General features: G+C 38.6%; 1 protein-coding gene across 1 annotated transcript in view; it reads left to right on the top strand.

The window, feature by feature from the left end:
- Nucleotides 1–22,239, top strand: part of grm8a (glutamate receptor, metabotropic 8a) — a 295,041-nt gene that overhangs the window by 229,602 nt on the left and 43,200 nt on the right. The window contains exon 6 of the mRNA XM_085376663.1: nt 7,031–7,234. Within this exon, the coding sequence (XP_085232789.1) occupies nt 7,031–7,234 (204 nt within the window). The remainder of the gene's footprint in view (nt 1–7,030; nt 7,235–22,239) is intronic.

Below are 22,239 nucleotides of genomic sequence, written 5' to 3'. Positions count from 1 at the left end.
AGCTACGAGCCCGACACGAACCGGACGTATTAGCCAGAGGTCCCCCTACTACGGTTCGGAGCCGCAGACCTTCAGTAATAGTAATAAATCACACAGCAATGGTACATTCATGTAGCTGTAAAAAGCATGATAATATATTAAGTAATCCAAAGTATTCAGAATACGTTACTCTCATTGAGTAACGTAACGGAATACGTTACAGAATACATTTTGGGGCATGTATTCTGTAATCTGTAGTGGAATACATTCATTCATACAAAAGTAACCTTCCCAACACTGGTGACCAGAGGTTTCAGCCGATCTCTTGGCCTGTTATTATGTTAAAATCTGTCGCAGAAGAGATGCTAAAGTCCTTCAAATCACTATCATCCCCGACCATGCTGCAAAAAAGGTGTTTTCATTTGTAAGCTTCTTACTTTGACTCCTAAGGAAATACATATATATCTTGTCTTTTGACTTGCACTACTAATAAGAGAATTCAAAGTATCACCACCTCTGCATTGATTTTGAAGTGCCGAGTTTAAGATTTGTTTGGAGAGGTCTGTTTATAATGCAGTATCAATTTAAAAGAAAACGAAAATGATGAAAAATATCACCACAACTTAATCTTCAAAGGCCCCTTTAAAGTGCAGGGTCTTGACTATTAAAACTCCTTTTCTTTTGTAGTTTAGAGACTTTAAAGCCTACATTTTTATGCTAGCATTCAGTTTGTAATAGCAGGTGTCAGGATCGACAAATAGCAGATCATCTCAATTTCAAACAAAACTTTCATCATAAAATTGGTTTTTGAACATGTTTTTTTGCCGTGACATGCCTGTAGCTTTTATTAAACAGAACCAAGATGAGTAATGAATTTGTACAGATCTAGAATCAGATCACAGCAGTCGGCCCGAGTGCCTATGTAACAAGAACAAATAATCAACCACGAAATATGAAAATGACTTGGAGGCAGATATGGAGATTGCTTGCTCATGCATTTTTGTTTTTTCTTTTCGGATTGCAGATCTTGGATGAGACACGAAAGTTACTTTTTATCTGTCCTTTTGCCTCCCAGAGTTTTCAGTGCAAATCCTCGTTTACCAAGGCGCCAACCAACTAAGTTGCCTGTGGTCTCTGATGTCATTAACAGTGAACAGAAAGGCTGAATTGCATTTAGCAGCTGCTGGCTACAAAATGGAATAAAGTGTGCAAATTCACTTCAGCAAGCAAACATTTTGTCCAGTCATCACTTTCTCTGCCTCCACTTCACCTTTATTGTTGTCTCCTGTTTTCCACACTGATACAAAAACAAGACTGCACTACATTAAATATTGAATATCGTAATTGGGTCTTAAAGCCTCAGCTAAATCTCTAGTTCTGATTTTGCACCTGCTCACATAACGTGCAGAGACTAAATGGGTGGATTTCATACATATCACACACTGTTACTGGCTGCAGACAATGGGCAGACACATCCAATAAAAGCTGTATTGTATTGTACTTTGCACACACTCAGACGCACACACACACACACACCCGTTGCTCCGGTTTCAACACCTGACGCAATCCCAGGAAACAGACACGGTAGTGTTTTCCCAGTTAGCACTACTCATAACAGCAACAGTCATTTAACTGTCTCAAGGCACGATTGCATTTTCTTGCGATATACTGATTAATGATGCATCGTGTCATTTCACATCTCATAAGAACAGCAGAGAGAAATTCTCATTATTACATGGCATGTTGATCTATGGCTCAAAGTACAATACTTTCATTACTTGGTTGTGCTTTTTTTTTTCTCTGAATGAGAATTTGCACAAATGCTGAATGCCAACAACTGCATGCGTACTTGTAGCGATGCATTAAAAGGAGATGTTTTAATGTTCAGAAAGACATAAAACACAAGTTACATGCAATGAGGCACAAATCTGGAGAGAAGAAAAGACAGCATTTAGCAGTCTTGTATTTCATTTTTTATTTTTTTTTAAAGGCCAAAGCGTCTAAAAAACATGCCGCTATTTTTATCTAAATTGTGAAACCACTTGAAAAGACTCTTTGCCCTTTTCAGGTGTCTTTCTTCTTTCTTGTGAATGGTCACTGACCACAGTTTGTTTTCTAAGAGCTGCACAACTGTTGCTAAAAAGATGTACTTTCAGTGCACCACTGCCAGACGTGTTATTTAAAGGTATGTTGCTGTGAAAGGGCTTACTAATTAATGTCTTGTTTAGCTTTGTTTGTAGACTATTAGCATAATTAGATCTGTAATTATGGTGGAACGTTAGACAGCTCAAGGTACTTTTGTTGACTTGGGAGGCTGTCTAGGTATATTTCAAAATGCACTCTTCTTAGAAACACAGGTTTCTTAACTGTATCTCACAGCTGACCAGTTCTAAAGGCGCTTGACTCTATTCTTTCTTTTTTGCATTCCTGTGCATGTATACACGTTGCTGTTTATGTGCTTGCCAACCATCTTAATGAGTGATTCAGCTTTTCACTACACCAATGAGATTAATGGAATGAATAAAACATGGCATTTCTGTCTGTCTTTCCTTTGCTTAAAGTCATCTTGATGCACTATGGCTGAACATATTCACCTTTCTGCACTCCTTGCTGGCTGAGGAAATGTTAGGAATAGTAAATAAACCTAAAAAAATTGAATATGTGCAGTATGGGGAGTGAATATTCAAACAACAACAACAACAACAACAACAACAAAACCCCGCCCCGATAAGTGCTTACTTACACTATATGGACTCCATTATATGAACTGCTGATTGACTGTAGAGTTCCAGACTTCTCCTGGCATTAACATCAGCACACAAACTATGCACCACACACTTCTCATAGCATGGGCTTCCATGCCTGAGCAGCTTCTCTAGGTGTTGTGTGTAGCTGGGCCATACACTGTATGTCAGCCTGTAATTTAAATGATATACTTTTTTTGTACTTTTTACCTGGTGGATATAAGTGGATAAAATACAATCGGGTTTTAACTTACAGTGTTTCTATTTAATGTTGAATCAATTTTCACTCTGTTCTGTTCTAATTTCCTTGAATTTGGTTACAAGAACAATAAATGGACTCCCATCACATCACTTAGCCACACAGATACATTTGTTTCACCTTGCTGCACTTTTCTTTTTGGGTTTTGTTTTCACAGACATCACAGTCAGTTGAATGTGGTGTACCTCACCCTGTTGCACACATCAGGATTCAAGTGAGCTTACGAGAATCAGTCACATTACAGAGGCTGTTACCAGAGTAACCTCAGGGCAAGACAAGACTTTAAAAGCTCTAAGAAACTTTTGGGTTTTAGTAGTATAGTTTGATGCATACTAGCCTGACACCAATCAAATGTGATTTGTAAATATTCTTTTAGCAAACAAAATGAAAGGGAAATCAGCAAAAGAAATTGGGAAATAGGAAATAGGTGCAATGATTTATTGAAACATGTTCAAACATGCATGCAATTCTAACAAGCTTGAAAGTTGAGATTTGGTATGACTACGTTTATTTGTTAACACAGCTTGAACTCAGTAAGTCAGCTTTCTTGTCATTTCTTTAGTCTTCAGAAATAATTCGCCAGGATTCCTGAAGGACATTCAAAGTCCTAAGGACATTCTCCAGGTGTTGGCTCCTTTTTGTTCCGTTCCGTCAAGATAATCCCACATTGCTTTAATAATGTTGATGTCCAGACTCTAGGGAGGCCAATCCATGACTGGCAATGTTCAATTGTGTGTTTTTCTGTGTACGTGTCCATGACTGGCAGTGTGTTTAAGATCAAGATGATATTGCATGGTGGATCAAAACCTGATGGTACTAGGTACTTGGCTTCTTGACAGCCACCCTTTGACTGAAACCATTCCTGATGAAGCTTCAGTAAACAGCAGATGGATCTGAGGGCCAGATGCATCTCTCAGGTCCTGTGCCAGATTGTTACTGGATCTTTCAGATACTCTTGATCGCTGTAGATACTTTTTGCAACAGGCTGTGCCTAAGTATACGATTTAAACTGGTTCGTCATTCATTGCCTGATGTGTAGACACAACGCTGGTTCATCTTTTAAGTTTGGGATTCTTTTTGTCCTCATAGAACATTGTTAAGTGGTTCAGGAAACAAAAAACATATATTCCTCTAACAATGGTAAAATACAAGGACTGGACTAAACAAACAGCTAATGTCCAAAGAAAAGTGTTGAAAGGCAGACAGAAAGCCTGGAGAAACATTGTTCACTTCAAAATTACAAGAACGTCTGACTCTTTAGAAGCAAAATATAAAGAAATGAGGGGTGACTCAGGACTATTGCACAGGACTGTAGCTCTGGCTGTGAGATTCAAAAACTGGGCTTGTGGCCAGAATTTGAAATGCTAATGAGAAAAGCTCTCTTCTCTTTCAGTGACTACTGAGCTGTGAATGTGTGTATTTATGAATGTTGAGCAGGTTGTTGGCCAAAAGGTGAATGCTTTTGTGGATAAATAAAGGTTATGTGATTTGTGCAGCTGCTTTTCTAATGAAATGTCAAATTAAGGGCAGTAATACACATAACAGCATATCTGCCAGCTCTGAGCAACAAGTTGTTTTTTTTTTTCCTTTTTTCCCCATACTTTTTAGGAAATAACTCAGTGGGTTTTTACCCCCAGTTTCAGTCTGACACCTCAGGCAGGTAGTTGTCCACATGTGCATTTTTTTCAAGCCGGGCGGATCATCATCGTATATACACACAAAATCAATATTGCCGAAAGCACCCTCCTCCACCCAGCAGTGTACAGGTCATGAAATAAATACCCACAGGTTTGAATAGTTGCCTCAGCATGAGGGAGAGTGTCCAAACAGGTAACAGAAAACAGGGTGCTGCAGAAACACCCCCCCCCCCCCCCAAAAAAAAAAAATGTATTGTGTTAGCCCTCTTTGCAGGATCAAAAAAGAACAGAATTTCGTTACAGTTGAAAGATAGAGACTTGTACTTTCTGCGTACTTTGTTCTCTGTCTTTTTCCTCTCTCCACACATATGCACACATTACAGTGCTCCTGTTTACTATCAAAGTTCAACTCTTAGGCCAGCATTGTGATCAGCTGTATGGCTGGACCACAGTGGCCCGGAGAAAATGCTAACTAATTTCCTGCTGGGGTTCTTACCCATCACCACAGGCACCAACAAACACACGAATAAGGACATGCATACAAAGCACCCTACAGCCTTCCATAACTGTGGATTGGATTTTATTCAGGGGACCCCATTAATTCCTTATGGATGCTCATATTGATTCTGGGTGCCTCTGGTCTTGTTAATTCAGCTCAGCCCAGATGGGTTTTGATTCGGTTTGTGTTGCCTGAAGGTGACTGCTGCTTTTAAAGAAAAAAAGAAAAGGAAAAAAAGAGTGAACATAGCCAAGATAGATGCAGTAGATTTAGTAACCAAACGGAGGGGTAGGACAGAAAGAGAGAATATGAGAGAATGTGGTCGAAGCGAGAGATAAGGATAGAGAAACAAGAACAAAGAATATATCACATAAAGTCAGATATCGTGTGAGAAAGGAAGATAATGAACGTAGGATGTTATGTGGTTCCACTCTTTGAACTTTTTGATGAAAACAGAGAAAATGAATGTTACACTCAATTACTGATTTTCATCTTAATGCATCAAGGAGGTTTTCACTCTCTTCTTTTTTCATTAGCTCATTATGCTAATGAGTCATTACATAAAATCCGCTCAAAGAAAATGCAGTTGGGAGACCATTTGCATGCTTTTGAGCATTGGCACATATTTATGTCAGGGCAGGGATTGTATGCATGCATGTATTTTGTACATGCATGCAAGCATAAAGACCAGATGTAAGTATTCAAATATTCATCAGCAGCTTATGAACCTAAACATTAATCTGCAGTAACTAATAAGGCTGCAGCAGTAAGATAAGCTCAGAAAGCAGAGCTAAATGGTAGTATACACTGAAGACTAATAACTGTATGTGAAGCCAAAAGTAGAGACTTATAAGTAAATTAAACATGTCAAGGCTCAACACATGGTTGTGTGACTAGTCGGAAAGAGGATAAAGTCTATTTTGTCCCCACCAGACACTTTCTTGCCTTTCCTGTATACACAGAAATGCCATTATCAGTGGTTCAGAAGATGTAAAGAAGGAACATGTTGTTCTTTCTTTGCTACCAGGGCGAGAATGGACTGAGAGGAGTTATTTGTCATTGTCATGCTGAGTGCCCCGTTGCCTGTCTACTGGTCAACCTGTCTTGCACAAAGATTTCATCTCTCATTTGGTCTCTCTTCATTCCTTTAAAGTTTCTCTTCATCTAAACTCTCTTTTTCGTTTTATTTCTTACCTGTTGTCTTTCTTTCATCTCTTTCTTCAGTCCTTCTGGAGCCAACCGCTGCCCACTTTCCTCTACGTGCTTTGGTGCCATTATTGTAGATCTTGTTTCACCTGCATTATACATTTCTATTTTTCTGTCACCACTTGACTATTGGCTTTTTTATGGTGTACATGGAATATAATAGGACATAAATGGGCTATACAGAAGACAAAGCACAAACAGAAGCAAAAGCTGTGACAAATGGTGATGGCCTGGCACTGTGAAGACGACAGTAGGCACACGACTGGCTATACAGGTCAGGTGCCAGGCTTCCCTATTAGAACAGACTCAAGGCGAGACTGCAGAATGATTATCATAAAGTCATTTAAGGCCATGAATAAGTTTCACATTTACCCAAAGCATCAAATGCCATTCACCACACAACCGTAGCATCTCGTACCTGAAGCATATGATTCCTTTTTTCAGTTCATGTGGGGTGATGGATGATACATGGCCTAAAGAAATCTACTTCTGTATGCTGTAACTTTATATCATTGCACACAAGTTTTTCCCTATAGCTCCCCGCTGATCTGTTATGAGAGGTAGACGCAGGTGGAATGTATGTTGCTATGGATTTCCATACCTTGATTGTTACCTAAAACGAGTCCCCTGGGAGTTAATGTGCTTTATCTTACTTCTAATATTCCTTCTCTCCCTTTTAAGCACATCTTTTCTTCTTCTTGTTCAGGTTTAGAAAAAGTTGGCCGTGACTCCAGTTATGAACAAGAGGGAAAGGTTCAGTTTGTGATGGATGCAGTGTATGCCATGGCCCACGCTCTGCACCGCATGCACCGGGAGCTCTGCTACGGATACCCAGGCCTCTGTCCACGGATGGCCAACAATATCGATGGTAAAGAGCTACTCAACCACATCCGCGCTGTCAACTTCAATGGTAAGTTTTCCACTTGGTTTAAATGTATAGGATCCAATATAATGCTGGGTTTTGTTTTTTTTCAACGATTGTAACCTTTTTCAGGTGCATATGCTTTTAAAAGCATTCTTATCCTAGTAAAAAAAAAATTACATGCTGACCATTCAAACAAAATGCCTTAGATTATGCTAACCTCCAGTAATACTTACTGCAATTTATATGTGTGTGTGTGTGTGTGTGTGTGTGTGTGTGTGTGTATATATATATATATATATATATATATATATATTGCACAAATATGACAAGTACCCTTCGGATATTCAGATACACATTTAAATCACACCACACTATCTTCTTCCCTGTGTTTTAAAGCTTGCATGTATAAATCATTTAAATTAATATCAGATATGAGTGTATTGACAATGAAATTAGAATATATAAAGAGAGATATAGGAGATTATGAACTCAGATCACCAACTTGCAAACATTTCAGCCTCTTTAAAATCATGAATGATACTCACTTTTATCTTAAGACTTATCCTTTAACATCTGCCTTGTGAAGAACTCAAATTAAATATAAATTAATTCAGAAATGTAAATATATTTATATAAATATAAATACAAATTTAATTTGCATTGTTATTCTTGATATAGGTAAGCATTTGGGACAGAGAAAAAATACATCTCTGAGCAAAGTAAAATCAATCAGCTCTTTTATTACTTCCTTTTTCTTCTAGAGTTTCTGAATTGAATCTAAAAACAGGCTCTCTTTAGTGGAACATGAACTCCTGTCTCCTGGTCAAAGTGCTTGTGGATTTATGTACATTCGTCCGATCTGTTCCACGGCACAGATTTCTTGAGAGTTAAAATCCTTGTTCCTGTCGTTTTAATGCTTACATGGCTCATATTAGATGTTATTGATGTCACTGTTTCGTGGAATGACCTTTTCCTTTTCTAACTCTTGGGTGGGGGGGTACCTTTTAAGTCAGTAAAAGGTTTAAACCACTTATGTCAAAATACATATTTCCATATTTTCCAAACATTTTCTGTTTAATTGTCTCCAGTTCCTCCGTGTGTATTGTCTCACTTCCATGCAAATCTTGCCACAGCAATGCTGCACACAAGTGGTTGCTTATCCATAGCTGCCCTAATGTGACATTAGGCTAAAGCCCTGAGGGTTGTATTATGAAGTGGGATTAATTGATTAGTGAGGTATGTTGAACTTAAAGCCAGAGTTTTCAGTGTCACACCGGTGGCTCACTTTGGGCTGTCTTTGTGCCTTGCTGGATCACCATGGTAACTTATGCTGAACACACAACCTGTTTGGGAGCAGGTTATTTTCAGGGCTTCAGTTTAAAATCATTTGGAACCTCTATGCTATCACAAATTCTTACAAAAACCACTGAATGGTTCTCAAGAACGCATACATTCAGCTGGTGTGGCAGAAAATTTATAAATGTTACAAGCACAGATTAGACAACTGACCAGTTATAGTTGTAGGCTGTTTATTAATGACACACATTTCGTTCATGATGCTGTCAGAACTGAACAGACCCGTCATGTGGTGGTTAAAGCGGTAAAGATTAGGACCCAAAATGCAGACTTGCAGGTGGAACTACAATCAGCACAGTTTTATTGCTGGATTATGAAATTAAAAATAAATAATAAATAAATAAGAACAAACTGGAAGGAACTAGAAAACTAAACTAACAGCAACCTGGGGAACACAGCTGGACACAATCTAACAGATGAGACGGGACAAAACTAAATATAATGCATACAGGACAGGAGACTGTCAAAGTAAAACAGGAAGTACAAGAAATTGAGATGCAGACTGACTATATACAGGAAACAGAGGGAGGAGAGAGTGAGGGCAAAAGAGCAAGGGATGAGAGGAGACATGACTGAGAGAACAGGCAACTAAACTTGGAGACTGATGGGCAAACAAACATGAAGACAAGACTTACTTAACTGGGAGACACTGAGGTAAGGAAACAGAGAAGAGACAAAGACATGAACGGGACCAATTGGCAACCAAGACACCCCAAATTAGAATTATACGGAGAAACACACGGATGAGGGAGAACGCAGTTTTAGACTTTGTCAAGCCAGAAAATGCAAAGAAGGCCTGGCTATCCTGAGTTTACGTTGTAGAAATACCCTTCTGATGTGTGGCACCGGTGTAACCCTTAAATTTTAGTTAAAATGAACTTAGTCTAGGGCTGTAGCCCAGTGTAACACTAAGCTTATCAGCAAATTTGTAAACTTTCTGATAGACCACATCATTTACATCAGGTATCTACGAGATTCGTTTACCATGTAAGGTAGATTATTGTATTATTGATACGTTATAGCTAGTCAACATCAGGTTTTGAATAGTGTGTTAATCCTTTTGTGTAAACATTTGGACAGTATCACATTTTTAATAAATTGTAGACACATTACAGTATTTTTTACCCAACTTGACTCAACAAATTCATATTTTAACAATGCTAAACGAAACGTCTAATTTGTCCTTATCAAAGAACATGTCACATTACCTCTCACACCTAACATTAGATTCAGTTTGTGTTTTCTCAAAACATGTAATCTTTTTACATTTTGCTTTTTTGCGAATAGCCTTGTATCACTTTGTACTGCTCAGTAATTTCCCCTCTCTCTTTCTCTTTGCATGACTTCCTCAAGTGTTGACAAATTTTAAGTGGATAAAAAAAACCCAAAAACACATTTGCTCATTTCAAAGTAGCATCAGACACCTCATTTGAATATTCTACTATTAATCTCCATTCCTCTCCCTGATGCGCCTGTACCTGCTTCTCTGTCAGCCTTTTCATTTCCTGTGTTCCTTCGTCCAGCATTGTGTGGAATACATAATGTCTGTGAAAGCAAGAGGCAGAGTGAGACTGGTTGCATTGTGAGGTTTACAAGAATGCTTTTCTGATTTAGAGGAACGATTAAAATTGCTTGAATATGTCTGTATAGGAATGTGCCCAAAATATGTATCAGTGTTTGATGCTTCCTGCTCTGTCGGTGTCTGCCCTTGCTAAAAGTGTCAGAAATAAATTCACAGGCAGGCAATGATTGCTGTTTCATACAGCAGCGGCAGATTTGCGCTCAAGTGAGTTTCTCAGTTATTGTTGGCCTGGAGGGTAGAGAAATCCTCCCATAACTACAAGGTTGCAAACTTTATCCCCAGATGAATCACCGAATCCTTCTCGCTTAGTAAAAGTTGGCCCAGACAGAATGAGCTGTAAGTGATCCTGACCAGACATTGAGACGGAATAAATTTTTTTTAGATAAGATGGAGCTGAAATGATATGGGAATACAAGCTTGTATTAGAGCTATTAAATTCTTTCATTAGCCTCTGACACTTTGTAGATGGCACTACAGAAAGTTATGGGTAACAGTGGCAATTACAATAAATTATAATGCAATTAATTTACAGCTGTGTTATCCTTTTAAGGTCACATGCTGCATCCATAAAAGTGAGAACGCTACAAATGTATAATTTACTGATGAAATAGGGGAATACTTAAACTAAAAACAGACTTTAAATAACTAATAATTTACTCCAGACACACCTCTACCCTCCAGTATTTTGAAAAGGAAGAAAAAAAAAGAAAATTTGAAGGAGTAATATAGAAAGAGTGCACTTGAATGCTTGAATTGAGGCATGACATGATTACAGAAAATAAAAAAATTAATAGGTGGAATCAATCAATTTGCCAGTGTCTGGGTTATGCGAAGATGGGAATTAAACACCTACACGCTTACCAGCCACATCATTTGATTCATCTGTTTAACTGTCTGGTTAGTGCAAATATCTAAGCAGCCAATCAAATGGCAGCAACTGAATGCATTTCGGCATGTAGACACAGTTAAGATGACCTGCTGATGTTGAAAAACAGCATTAAAATGGTGAAGAACGGTGATTTAAGGGACTTTGAATGTAGCTTGGTTGTCTGAGTATTGGAGAATAGGTATGCAACAATAACTCAAATAACCACTAGTTACAGTTAAGGTATGCAGAAGAGCATCTCTGAACACACAACACATCGAACCTTGAAGCAGATGTGCTACAGCAACAGAAGACCACACTGTGTCCTGCTCTTCCAACTAAATCAGGAAACTGAGTCCAGATTTCACATGGGCTCATCAAGACTGAAAAATGTTGACTGATCTGGTGAGTCTCGACTTTCTGCTGTGACGTATGAATGATAGGGTCAGAATTTTGTGTAAACAAGATGAAAGCAGGGTTCCATCCTGGCTTATCAGAGCCACTGATACCATCCTTGGTATCAGTGGTTCAGGCTGCTAGTGGTGGTGTAATGGACCGCCATCCCCGGAAAAAAGAAAGTTGATCACTTTTTCTGTCAGTCTGTTTTCCCACTGTAAGTACTTGAGTTTGATTTTTAAAAAACTAATGAGTTTCATTTGCTGGGTGGTTGTTTGTAGTAAGTGGATCTGCTGGGGTTGTTCACATCTGGTCAGATGCCTTGAAGAAATGAAGCTTCTTCTGGCTACTTTTTTGTGTGTGTGTATTTTTATGAGTGTGTCTGGATACATTTGTGTTTTCCGATTAAAAACAGTTTCATTATTAGTGTGGTTAGGGTCACCATTACACTGATAACCCTTAAGGAGAAATGTGGGAAAAACTGAAGGCCTGCGTGTGTCTTGCCTGTGTTAATTGCACATCATGGGCATGGAGGAGAATAAGCTAGAGGTGATGATGGAGCATGGATTTTCTTTCTTGTTGCTCCTTATGGATCCATATCCATTTGCCTTTTGAGCAGCTACATGACAAAATGAGAGAGAGAATGGGCTGCTTTCTGACCAACTGAAAACCAGTTTGGTTGTTGCTGTTGCTGTAGAACCACAGAATCAATGTAGAAAACCAGTGCACTTCAACTTCAGCAAAAAGCCAACCGTTTAGCAACCTCTTCATTCAATTTGAGTACAGCCTTAACAGAATTTCAGCAGATGTCCATGTTAACACTAAAAATCAAGTTTTTTTTAATGGCCAGAGGACAAACTCTTTTTTTCTCTCATTTGTTCTCATGGGTTCTGTACACATCCACTCATGAAGGTGATGATTCCATTCGCATCAGAGTGGCATGGGCTTTTTTTTAAGGCTTTAATCTAGCTAAAAAGGTGATGAAGAGGACTCTTGTCCTGTTGGATCTACACAGGTATATCTTGAATTCATATCTTTCATACCTTGTGACCTTTCAATGGGTATATGCTATGTTATCAATTTGAAACAAAAACACAGCCATGAAAGCTGAGATGAAAATGAAAGAAGTAAATGGACTGGTACTTACGTAGTGTTTTTCGACTGATTTGAGCACTCAATTCACTTTCTTAATGCAAGTCCCAGTGACCCATTCCTTAAAGTGTTTTTGTTTAATACCAAAGCACTTTTAACTTAATGCTGATAGAATCCCACCCCAATGGATGCATCAGGGCGAACTTGTCGTGTAGTATCTTGCCTAGGATACTTTGACATGCAAGCTAGAGGAACCAAGATCAAGACAGACCTGCTGATTAGTTGATTCCCCGCTCTACCTCCTAAGTCACAGCCATATATACACCTCATTCTATTAAGAATCTCAACTTAAAAAGTTTGTTTTTTTATTTTGAAAGGTAATTCATTCCAAAGTTTTATAGGACAGTATTTAAAGTTTTTTTCGCCGTGTTTTGGCCTTTGCAATAGCATATGACAAATCACGTCTACCTGATGTGATTTGTCATATGTAATCTGTCTGCCTCACACATGATTGATTATGGCAGCTGGAGTGCCACGTTAACTGAATAATTTGTTATACATGGTTAAACATGGTTGCCTAGTCTAAGCAGTATCTTATACTATCATCACTTGGCATTGTGGCAGAAACAAAAAGCCACAATGTTTTCTTTTATACATTCTTGCAGAGATGACGTATGGTTTATGGTGGCAATTGAATAAAATTATAATAATAATAATAATGGATTGCATTTATATAGCGCTTTTCGGAACCCCTCAAAGCGCTTTACAATACTACTATTCATTCACTCTCACATTCATTATGTTACTGCATTTGTATTTTGAGAAGAGGTCACCTCAGGATGCAGGAATACAGTAAACAGCAGTATGCTTATTGCTCATCTTTTTTCACCTAGAAAAAAGCCCATAACACTATCCACACAAGTCAAAGTCATCCACTTTCTTACTTTCTCAGTTTCTCATGCCATCAGGATTTCTGAACACCTCAAATTTTTAACATGATATTGCCCAGATGTAGCTCCAAGCCACTTTAACACAGCAAGACTGATTTTTCATGTAGTGATTTGCACATTTGCCTTACAAAGGAAAGAGCCTTGGTTCACTCCCAGGAAGAGGCACAAATCCCTTTGGGGTTGTGTCAGGAAGGCCATGGTGTAACAAATCAAACGCGTGGCACTGTCGTGAACCCTTTTTAACAAGGCTGCAGCCAGAAGTATTACTGAGTTTGATTACATACTATTATATAAAAACAGTGTTTGCTTGACCTTGCCGGAAAATCATTTGCTACTATTTTGCACTATTTGCATTGCAGAGAAAAGCTCATGCAGATAAACAGAGGTAAATGCACACATACAGTACTGTGCAAAAGTTTTAGGCAGGTCAGAAAATGCTGTAAACAAAGAATGCTTTAAAAAATGGAAGTGTTTATCATTTATTTTCATCATCAATTAACAAAATGCAGTGAATGAACAAAAGTGAAATCTAAATCAAATCAATATTTGGTCTGACCACCCTTTGCCTTCAAAACAGCATCAATTCTTCTAGGCACACTTGCACACAGTTTTTGAAGGAACTCGGCTGGTAGATTATTCCAAACATCTTGGAGAACTAACCACAGATCTTCTGTGGATGCAGGCTACCTCACATCCTTCTGTCTCATCATTTAATCTCAGACACACTCGATGATTTTGAGAACAGGGCTCTGTGTGGGGCCATACCATCACTTCCAGTAATTTGTATTTTTCTGAAGATAGTTCTTAGTGACTTTGGCTGTATGTTTGGGGTCATTGTCCTGCTGCAGAATACACTTGGGGCCAAAAAACAATCATTTATATTTCTGAAAGCATTCTTTGTTTACAGCATCCCCCCTCCCACCCACACCTGCCTAAAACTTTTGCACAGTACTGTATATCACAGATTTTATGCATAATGAAAACTAAGGCAACTTGTACAGTTTTGATCCAAGGCACAAAAATAAAATATTAAACTGAAATAAATTTAGGAACGTCAGGAAAACAAAATGAGTTGGTTTGTTTGATTGTTTCACTTCATGTTGAGAACTTAACTCAGACCAGGTCAAAGTATTAACAGATCCAGATATACATACATTTACTTGCTTTTACTTCTACTGGCTTTGTTACTTGTAAGTACTCCCCCAGAAAAGCATTTCAGATGACGTCCTTTCTAATGCTTCTTTCTCCATCACACTCTCTTTTGTCCCTTCTTTGCTCTTCTGTTTCATTCTTTCCTTTTTAGCATACTTTCATTTGTTTGTGCTTCACTGTTATTGTCCTCTTTTCACCAACTCTATTTTTCTTTCTTTTCCCCCAGCTTTCTGTTTGACTCTCTGTTACTCTTCTGTACTCTGCACTCCTACCACTCGTACACCCTAAAGCCATTAAGTCATCAACTCATGGCACTATAGGCTTTATAAAGTCTTTGTTTGTTCCTAGGATTTGTTATCCACAAATTGTAAGGAAATTGTATTAAGTTTCATCAAAACAAATGTTTATTTTGAAACAAGTACACAATTATATATGTAGTCTGACTCGCTCTGTGTCAAGCATACTGCTTTGTTTGTTTGCTAAGCTGGGAGCAATATACCATGTTTAACCATCAGTATGATTATTATTGCTTCTCTTTCCTTCAGCTCACATTTTACATTTCATCGGCAGATTTTCAGTGAAACTTTACTTATTTCAAAGCACCCACGTTTATGTTCAAACACAGAATTTGATTTGGGAATAAAATGTTATTCTGTTCATGACCATATGTGCTCTCTTTCAGACTGAGTGGTTTAAGGCTAAATGCAATTTGGATATGGCTCACAAACAATATGGGGTGGGTGAGAAAAAGGGATAAGAATTGTGATTCTTACTGAATACATACAAATGAAACACTGCGCTACCAATATATATATCGTTATGTGTATATATATATTCTTATTCTATCTATTTTGTGTCAAAGACCGGTCCAATATAATATTTTTCAAATTACATTTCTTGATAATCTTTAATTTTTCCGATCGTCATCAAACCAGTTTGCTTAACTGTTACTTGTACGGACAATAGCATGACAAAGAGCCAAAATCAAGTGTTTCCTCCTGTAAATCAAGAATTGTTTTCAATAAAAAACTAATTCTCAACACCAAGAACTGAATTAAATTGAACTGAACTGTGAGATTTACAATTATTCCCACCTCTAGTAGGGAAAAGAAGGGCCTATTTTTGTCCTTTACACAAGTTTATATGTGGATGTGTTTTTCATGCAAGGTAACTCTCATTGTGATCTTCACTATGTGTGGTTATATTCCATGCAGAGAGACAAGATGGACTTTCACAACTGAACTGGCTTGCACTAATTAGAGGGGCTTGACTTTCATATGAAGAACTCTATACCTGGCTGAACAGCCTTGAGGAGAAAGAGAGAAGGATAAAAAAGGGAAGGTTTTGGTTAATGACATTACAAAAGGAACTGGCTTGGGGGATGAAGGCCACCTGTTATGAGAGAAAGAGTACTTGTATTATTCTGGAGAACTAGCTTCCCTATACATGATGAACTTGAACAGTCGCAAATGATCTTGGAATAAGAAAGAGGGAGCAAAGGAGTCAGAAGAGCTTATCCCAGTAGAAAGTCTATTAGGGCTATATGACCTTGAAGGGATATAGGAGAAAGAAGATATGGAAAACAGACAAGAGTAGAGGTTGAAGAGAAAGTGAATCAGAGAGATGAATGGGGTAAAAAAAGATGGAGAGCTTGCTGAAAAGCAGAAAAGGCAAAGAGAGTGCAAAAGACAATGAGAAAAGGGCAGTGCTTTAGGGCGGATAAGACAGATAAAAGAAAGATGAACTTTGCTTGGTCAATAACAGCTTTGGGTAGAAGAAAACAGCGAAATAAGAGTCATCTTCAGTCTATCCATGGGGCAAGGAAGAAAAATGGATGGAAATCCAGGGCATAGTAAAAGTAAAAAAAATACCCCAAAAACAAACTTTTTTTTTTTCTTTTTACTTTAGGGGCTGCGTAAAATGACCTTCAAGATGAGCTGACAGTGATATATCAAATTTATGTTCAGCTCGTAGACTTGGATAGAAAAGAAACTGTAAAAGACAAAGAGAAGCATGAATTTAAAGTTAAACTGAATATGACATTAGAAATGACAAGAGAACAAAAAGAGAGAAACATGGAACATGCTAAACATATAATGGCAAATATGCCAAATTTTCTTTGGTTAGGGCAACCATAAGAAGGGAAGAATGCATAGGGAACTGTCCTGGTTTATTATTCAAACTTCAAGTAAGTGGAAGGGGAGAATAATAAGAAAAAGGTAATGCCCTTTCAATCCCCATAAAATCAGTGATATATTTAACAACAACCTTTTTATCCGCATCTACCTGATGTTGATTCTTTATTGTCAGTTTAATACCTCAACAGCTGTTTTTCAGGTATTCTTAAACCCTTTCCCCATCTTTTAGGTCTGTTTATTCCTAAATTTTTAATGGAGACAAAATCTTTTGGATGTAGTACAATATTGAGTGAGAACACTATAACCAGCAGCTGTGAACGGCTGCAATATAATCCCAGGAGGAAACTGTCCATAGCAAATTTAAAGTGCTTGTTTTTTTCCACTGACAAGCTCAGATTTGTATTGACTGTTTTTAAGTTTATCACCCTTTGCTTTTACATGTATTGATGTCAAGTTGGCCAAGTTCTAAGTTTAGAATTGTGTTGTCCTCCCTCTATCGCCAATGTTGGAAAAGCATTCTTCAGAATTATGGGTTTTAGTACAGAATTTATTTTCCTAATTCCTTGGCTCTAGTTATCCTGGTCAAAACAGTCACTCAAATATAAGAGTCTGGCAAAGTGTATGTGTGGACCGGAGGGCTTCCATTATTTGTAGCTCAGCTAGACACAGTTTCAGCCTAAAAATACTCTCTGAAAGGTTTTAATAATCATATTGCCACAATTAAGAAATGGTCACCTGTAAACCAATAAAATCTTTTTATTTATTTCTTAACATATTTGTACTCCATCTCTGCAATATTTCTATGTTCCTACCCCAAATAGCTCTCTCCAACTCCAAAACGCTGATAAAACTTTTAAGACTTCTCACTAAGTGAGACGTCTCTTAGATGTGAGATGCGTCTTTATAGCTAGAATGACAATCTGATCCTTTCAGAATCCTCTCAGTGGCAAAAACATTGCTTCTAGTTGCTTTGTTTTTTCTGCAATCACAATCATTTCGACAGTACATAGATCAACCGGTAAATTGGTAGCTTCACTTTCATGGTCACCACAATAGACCAGTTGAGTGTCCACATCACTGCTGATGCCATACCAATCTGTCTATCCCCCATTCCATTCTCCTCTCAACCATGAACAAAACCCTGAGATTCTTAAAGTCCTCCATAATGAGTTTAGCACAACTCTCAGTCTCAAGCTAGGACTCCTTCCTCACCACAGAGGTGACTTTGCAAGTCCCAAAAGCCAGTTTCAGTAGCTGGAAATTGGAACACCAAGGCCTCCATCCTTCATGTCATCCACATTCTCCAGACCCCTACATCCTCTGGCATCCTGGGCAATGGTTCCAGTATGGATCAGTGGATCAGTTTGAGGCTGGTTGCGCCCACTGGGCTAAGAATACTCCCAGTCAGCATTACCCACTGTTACTATTACTATTATTCCCATTGAGGTCTCTTGAATTGCACCTGGTTAAATTGTTCTGGTATCTTGAGTTAGTAAATACTCTTTATAGCAGGAGTGTAAAGATCCTTTTAGTTAAAAGGCTACAGAAATGTAACTTCATGCAATTAATTATGCACAATGTAACATAGGTAATCATTTATGAAATTATGTAATCTGTGAACACACCACCACCTTTAAATGTTTAGATTTTTTTACAAAACAGATGAAAAATCTGAGAGCTGAAGACTTATAGTCTTATTAAATTATCTTATTTCTCTAAAGAACGTAACTCAACAGCTACAGTAGCTCTGTCTAAATTTGGAAAGTCAAGCGCACCAACAAAGCTGTTGAGTCATGGGATGTACTTAGTGCTTCACTCTATATAGACTCCTCAGGTCCAAACATAATCTCATACTTACTACCTGCTGTCCACTTACAAGCAGCAGGTAGTAAGTAGAAGATTATTTGCACATTTTCCAAGTGTTTACAGGTAGTGTCATGGTAGCTCCATAGTGTAATGGTTTACACATTCCCTTAGCAAGGGTAAACTCCCTAGTTTATCCCCAATTGGGATTTGTTTCAGGAAGGGCATCCCATGGAAAAATCTGTCAACTTTACTGGAGTTACCTACTGTGGTGACCTCTTGCGATTGAAGAAGCAGCTGGAAGTACCTATTGTACAGGTAGTGTCACCTTGCCTGCTGTAGAAGAGCTCTCTTACAGTGCTTATTTATTGTTTGGTGAAGCCATATGCAGTGTATAGTTGGCCGTTGAATAATGTCAGTGTAAACTGTGAGAGACAAATGGGCAAAACAGCCATCGTATAAAGTAGACCTTGTTCAGCTACTGTGTATCTATAGGCTGTGCATATAAAAGCATTTTCTATCCTCTTGCTATTGTTTTCAATATTATACATTACCCCTTTCTCTTGCAATGAGCTAAGTTCTGAAAGAGGATCATTAGCCGAATATAATTTTAGATAAGAGGAGTGAGTAAGAATAGGTAGAAACTAAGTAGGTATAAAAGCAATCATACAGAGAGCCCAAATCAGTGCAGCAAAGAGGCAAATATACACTCACATGGGCACAAAAACAAACCACTATTGGAAATACATTTAATTCAGAAAAATAAGAGGCAAGGATAATAGAGTAATAATTTTTGTTAATTAATTAATTTGTTAATTATTACTACTATTATGCAGGTCTGTTGGACAGGACGATGCAAACCCATCTAATCAGTTTTATTACTCCCATACCCATTTGGCCTGTGGGTGCTCTCCTCTACCTTGGAAGGCTTAGTAGGTTGGTTATCATCCATTGCAATCAGTGATAAAGGGTGAGCAGCACAGATTATACTTCTAGCAGTCATGTGAAGAAGAACACTTACATTGTCTGCTGATAAATGCTAGCAAATGTAGCTTTGTAATATGTGCTTTACATCATAAAAAGGGCATATTTTTATGACATTTATTGATTGAATTGAATTGATATACCTTTATTAGTCCCACAAGGGGAAATTTCATAAGGCTGCCGACCTATTGCACGCAATGGCGGCGCCATCTTACCCTCCGACCATACATACATTACACAAAACATCACATGGAGAAGACAGGTCAGAGAGGTATAACAATGGAAAATGCACCACATGAGGAAAGATAAGGAGAAAAAAATAACTCCCCCCAGACTGAGCTCCAACAGGGAGATCAGTTTGAGAACAGAAAAAAACACCTCTGCACATAGCACATGAAAAAACTCTTAATACACCAAAGAAACACATGACAAGCCACAGGGGTGGGTAAAGGGTGAGAGACAGCCGAATTAGACAGTACATCCGGGCCTGCGTGCGCTGGTCTCCTTGATCCACCGTCAGCATCGGAAGGGGGGGATGAGTGTGTGCATATCAGTGTATATGTATGTTTGTGCGTGTCCAGAGTTCAGCTGAGACAGTGTCCTTCGCCCTGCTAGGCTAAGTAAACGGTCTTCCAGCCAACCCAGGTGGCCTTGCATGGAATAGGAAGGAACAGACTAAACACAGTCGTTATCAGGGTGTTGTTGTTCAGCTCCAGCCTTGAGACCGCAGCTGGTGCCAAATGGGTATCCGCATGAAGTGATGGTGGTTTTTACTTTAGTGCGAACAGCTCATATGAATTTCAAAGCAGTTCTACAGTCCAACACTGGTCTCTCAATCTCCCATTGGAGAGCCATGAGCTTCGCCATACTTGCGTTCTGTGATGTTGTCATTTCTTTTGCTCAAGGAGCCGATTCTGAGAACTCACGGCAGTGTGCCTCCCCGAGATGTCATCCAATTTGCGCCCAGAGATGTTATTCCGAGCTAGCCCTTCCGAGATGTATCCAGTCTGCAGTCAAAGATCTTATTCTGAGTATTCACAGCAGCCGTAGCCTTTCCAAGATCTTATCCGTGCTGCACTCAATGAGCCCATTTTGAGAAACTCACGCCTCTCCCATCATTCCAATCCCAGCGGGCAGCTCTGTGGGGGTTTGAACAGCCGGTTCCGCTTTCTTAATTCTTTGATAAGTCAGGGCCAAGCCAGCTCCGATCTGCCAGAACCCTGTTAACATGGTTCCGAATAGGTAGATATCTTCAGCACCAGTGTTGGTCAAGTTACTTGAAAAAAGTAATCAGTAATTACCGATTACTCCCCTGAAAAAGTAATCCCGTTACTTTACTGGTTACTTATTTTCAGAAGTAATTAATTACTTAGTTACTTAGTTACTTTTTAAAAACACGATTTACAACCTGAATAGGTGATAAAGCGATAGATCTTTCAGCCCAATTCTACTTTTTCTGCATGATCCATCATACAAAATGTAATCAAATGGAAAAGTCTCTTTTTAAAACTTGTTTTATTAGTTTTAACTTTATGCATCAAGGAAAAATTTAATTATATGCAACATTTTCTGACTGGAAGAAATTTGTTTAACATTTAAACCTATTTTCTGCACATTCCAGCACATAAAATATTTTTGTGTGTGTTTACACTCACTCTTTCAAATAGATGCAAGTAAAACACAGCAGAAAATAAATAACATCAAAGACTAGTGGTCCTGTTGCTCTATTTTCACCTGTAAAGCAGGAGTAGGGTAGGCGGAGGGGTGCTCTGGTGCAGGTGTGCCGCAGCGGTCAGTGGAAGAATCCGCGAGTTTCTCTGTGAGTTTCCCATTACGCCGTAGCGCACTCGGTGCTTGCTTGGAAGTTTAGGGTTTTTTTTTCGCTTTAAAAAGAAGTCTTCTTCCCATGCACAATGGACGCTAATGTTTTTGTCACTTTTTATGGAATCAAACTCAAAGTAAGGTCCGTACTTCCACGCTTTAAACGCTGCACGCTCATACTCTCTCCCGCACTCAATATATGATGCACTGTTGATCTGCACACAGCTGTTGTCACGAACGTCGCACTCGCTTACGTCACTGTCATGAGACATTCTCGCAAAAAAGATCACGGTTTTAGTAACGCAGTAACGCAGCGTTCCTACGGGAAAGTAACGGTAATCTAATTACCGTTTTTGCAATAGTAATCCCTTACTTTACTCGTTACCTGAAAAAAGCAATCAGATTACAGTAACGCGTCTCTGTTCAGCACTCAGGCTCACCCAAGCCCAAACTTCTCGTTGAGAAAGGGGTGTCAATTGCATTTAGGGACCAGTTGATCCAATCCATAATTCCTCTTTTAGGTTTTAGAGAACAGACTGTGAGAGAATGTTCCAGGGAAAAGTAATACAAAAATACAAGACTAGACAAGGACATAAGAGGCTAAGCAGGGAAGCTAAGGGAGAGGAAGAGGAGGAGAGGAGAAAAGTGCGACCGCCTTCGTCAAGAGCAAGAGCAGAAAAAGTTGTTTGTCTCTAAACCTAATTTAGCAAAACTCATGACTCTATGATTCCTGTGCCAGTGTTGAGAGTGGTATGGCCTGTCCTAGCCTCCATATATAAATTTCTTATATTTATACCTTGGTTGGGCATGGCCAAAAAACTGTCCTTAAATATTATGATAAAAACCTCTTAGCTGGCAGAGGAGCCCAGGTATTGGTGAACTTTGCTGTAATCGTCTGAACACTTTTAGGC

This window comes from Diplotaxodon limnothrissa, linkage group LG17 (genome assembly GCF_057381915.1).
Source record: "Diplotaxodon limnothrissa isolate DT_005_m linkage group LG17, D_limnothrissa_male_GT1.1, whole genome shotgun sequence".
In the NCBI taxonomy this organism is placed as follows: domain Eukaryota; kingdom Metazoa; phylum Chordata; class Actinopteri; order Cichliformes; family Cichlidae; genus Diplotaxodon; species Diplotaxodon limnothrissa.
This window is presented reverse-complemented; position numbering and strand designations above follow the sequence as displayed.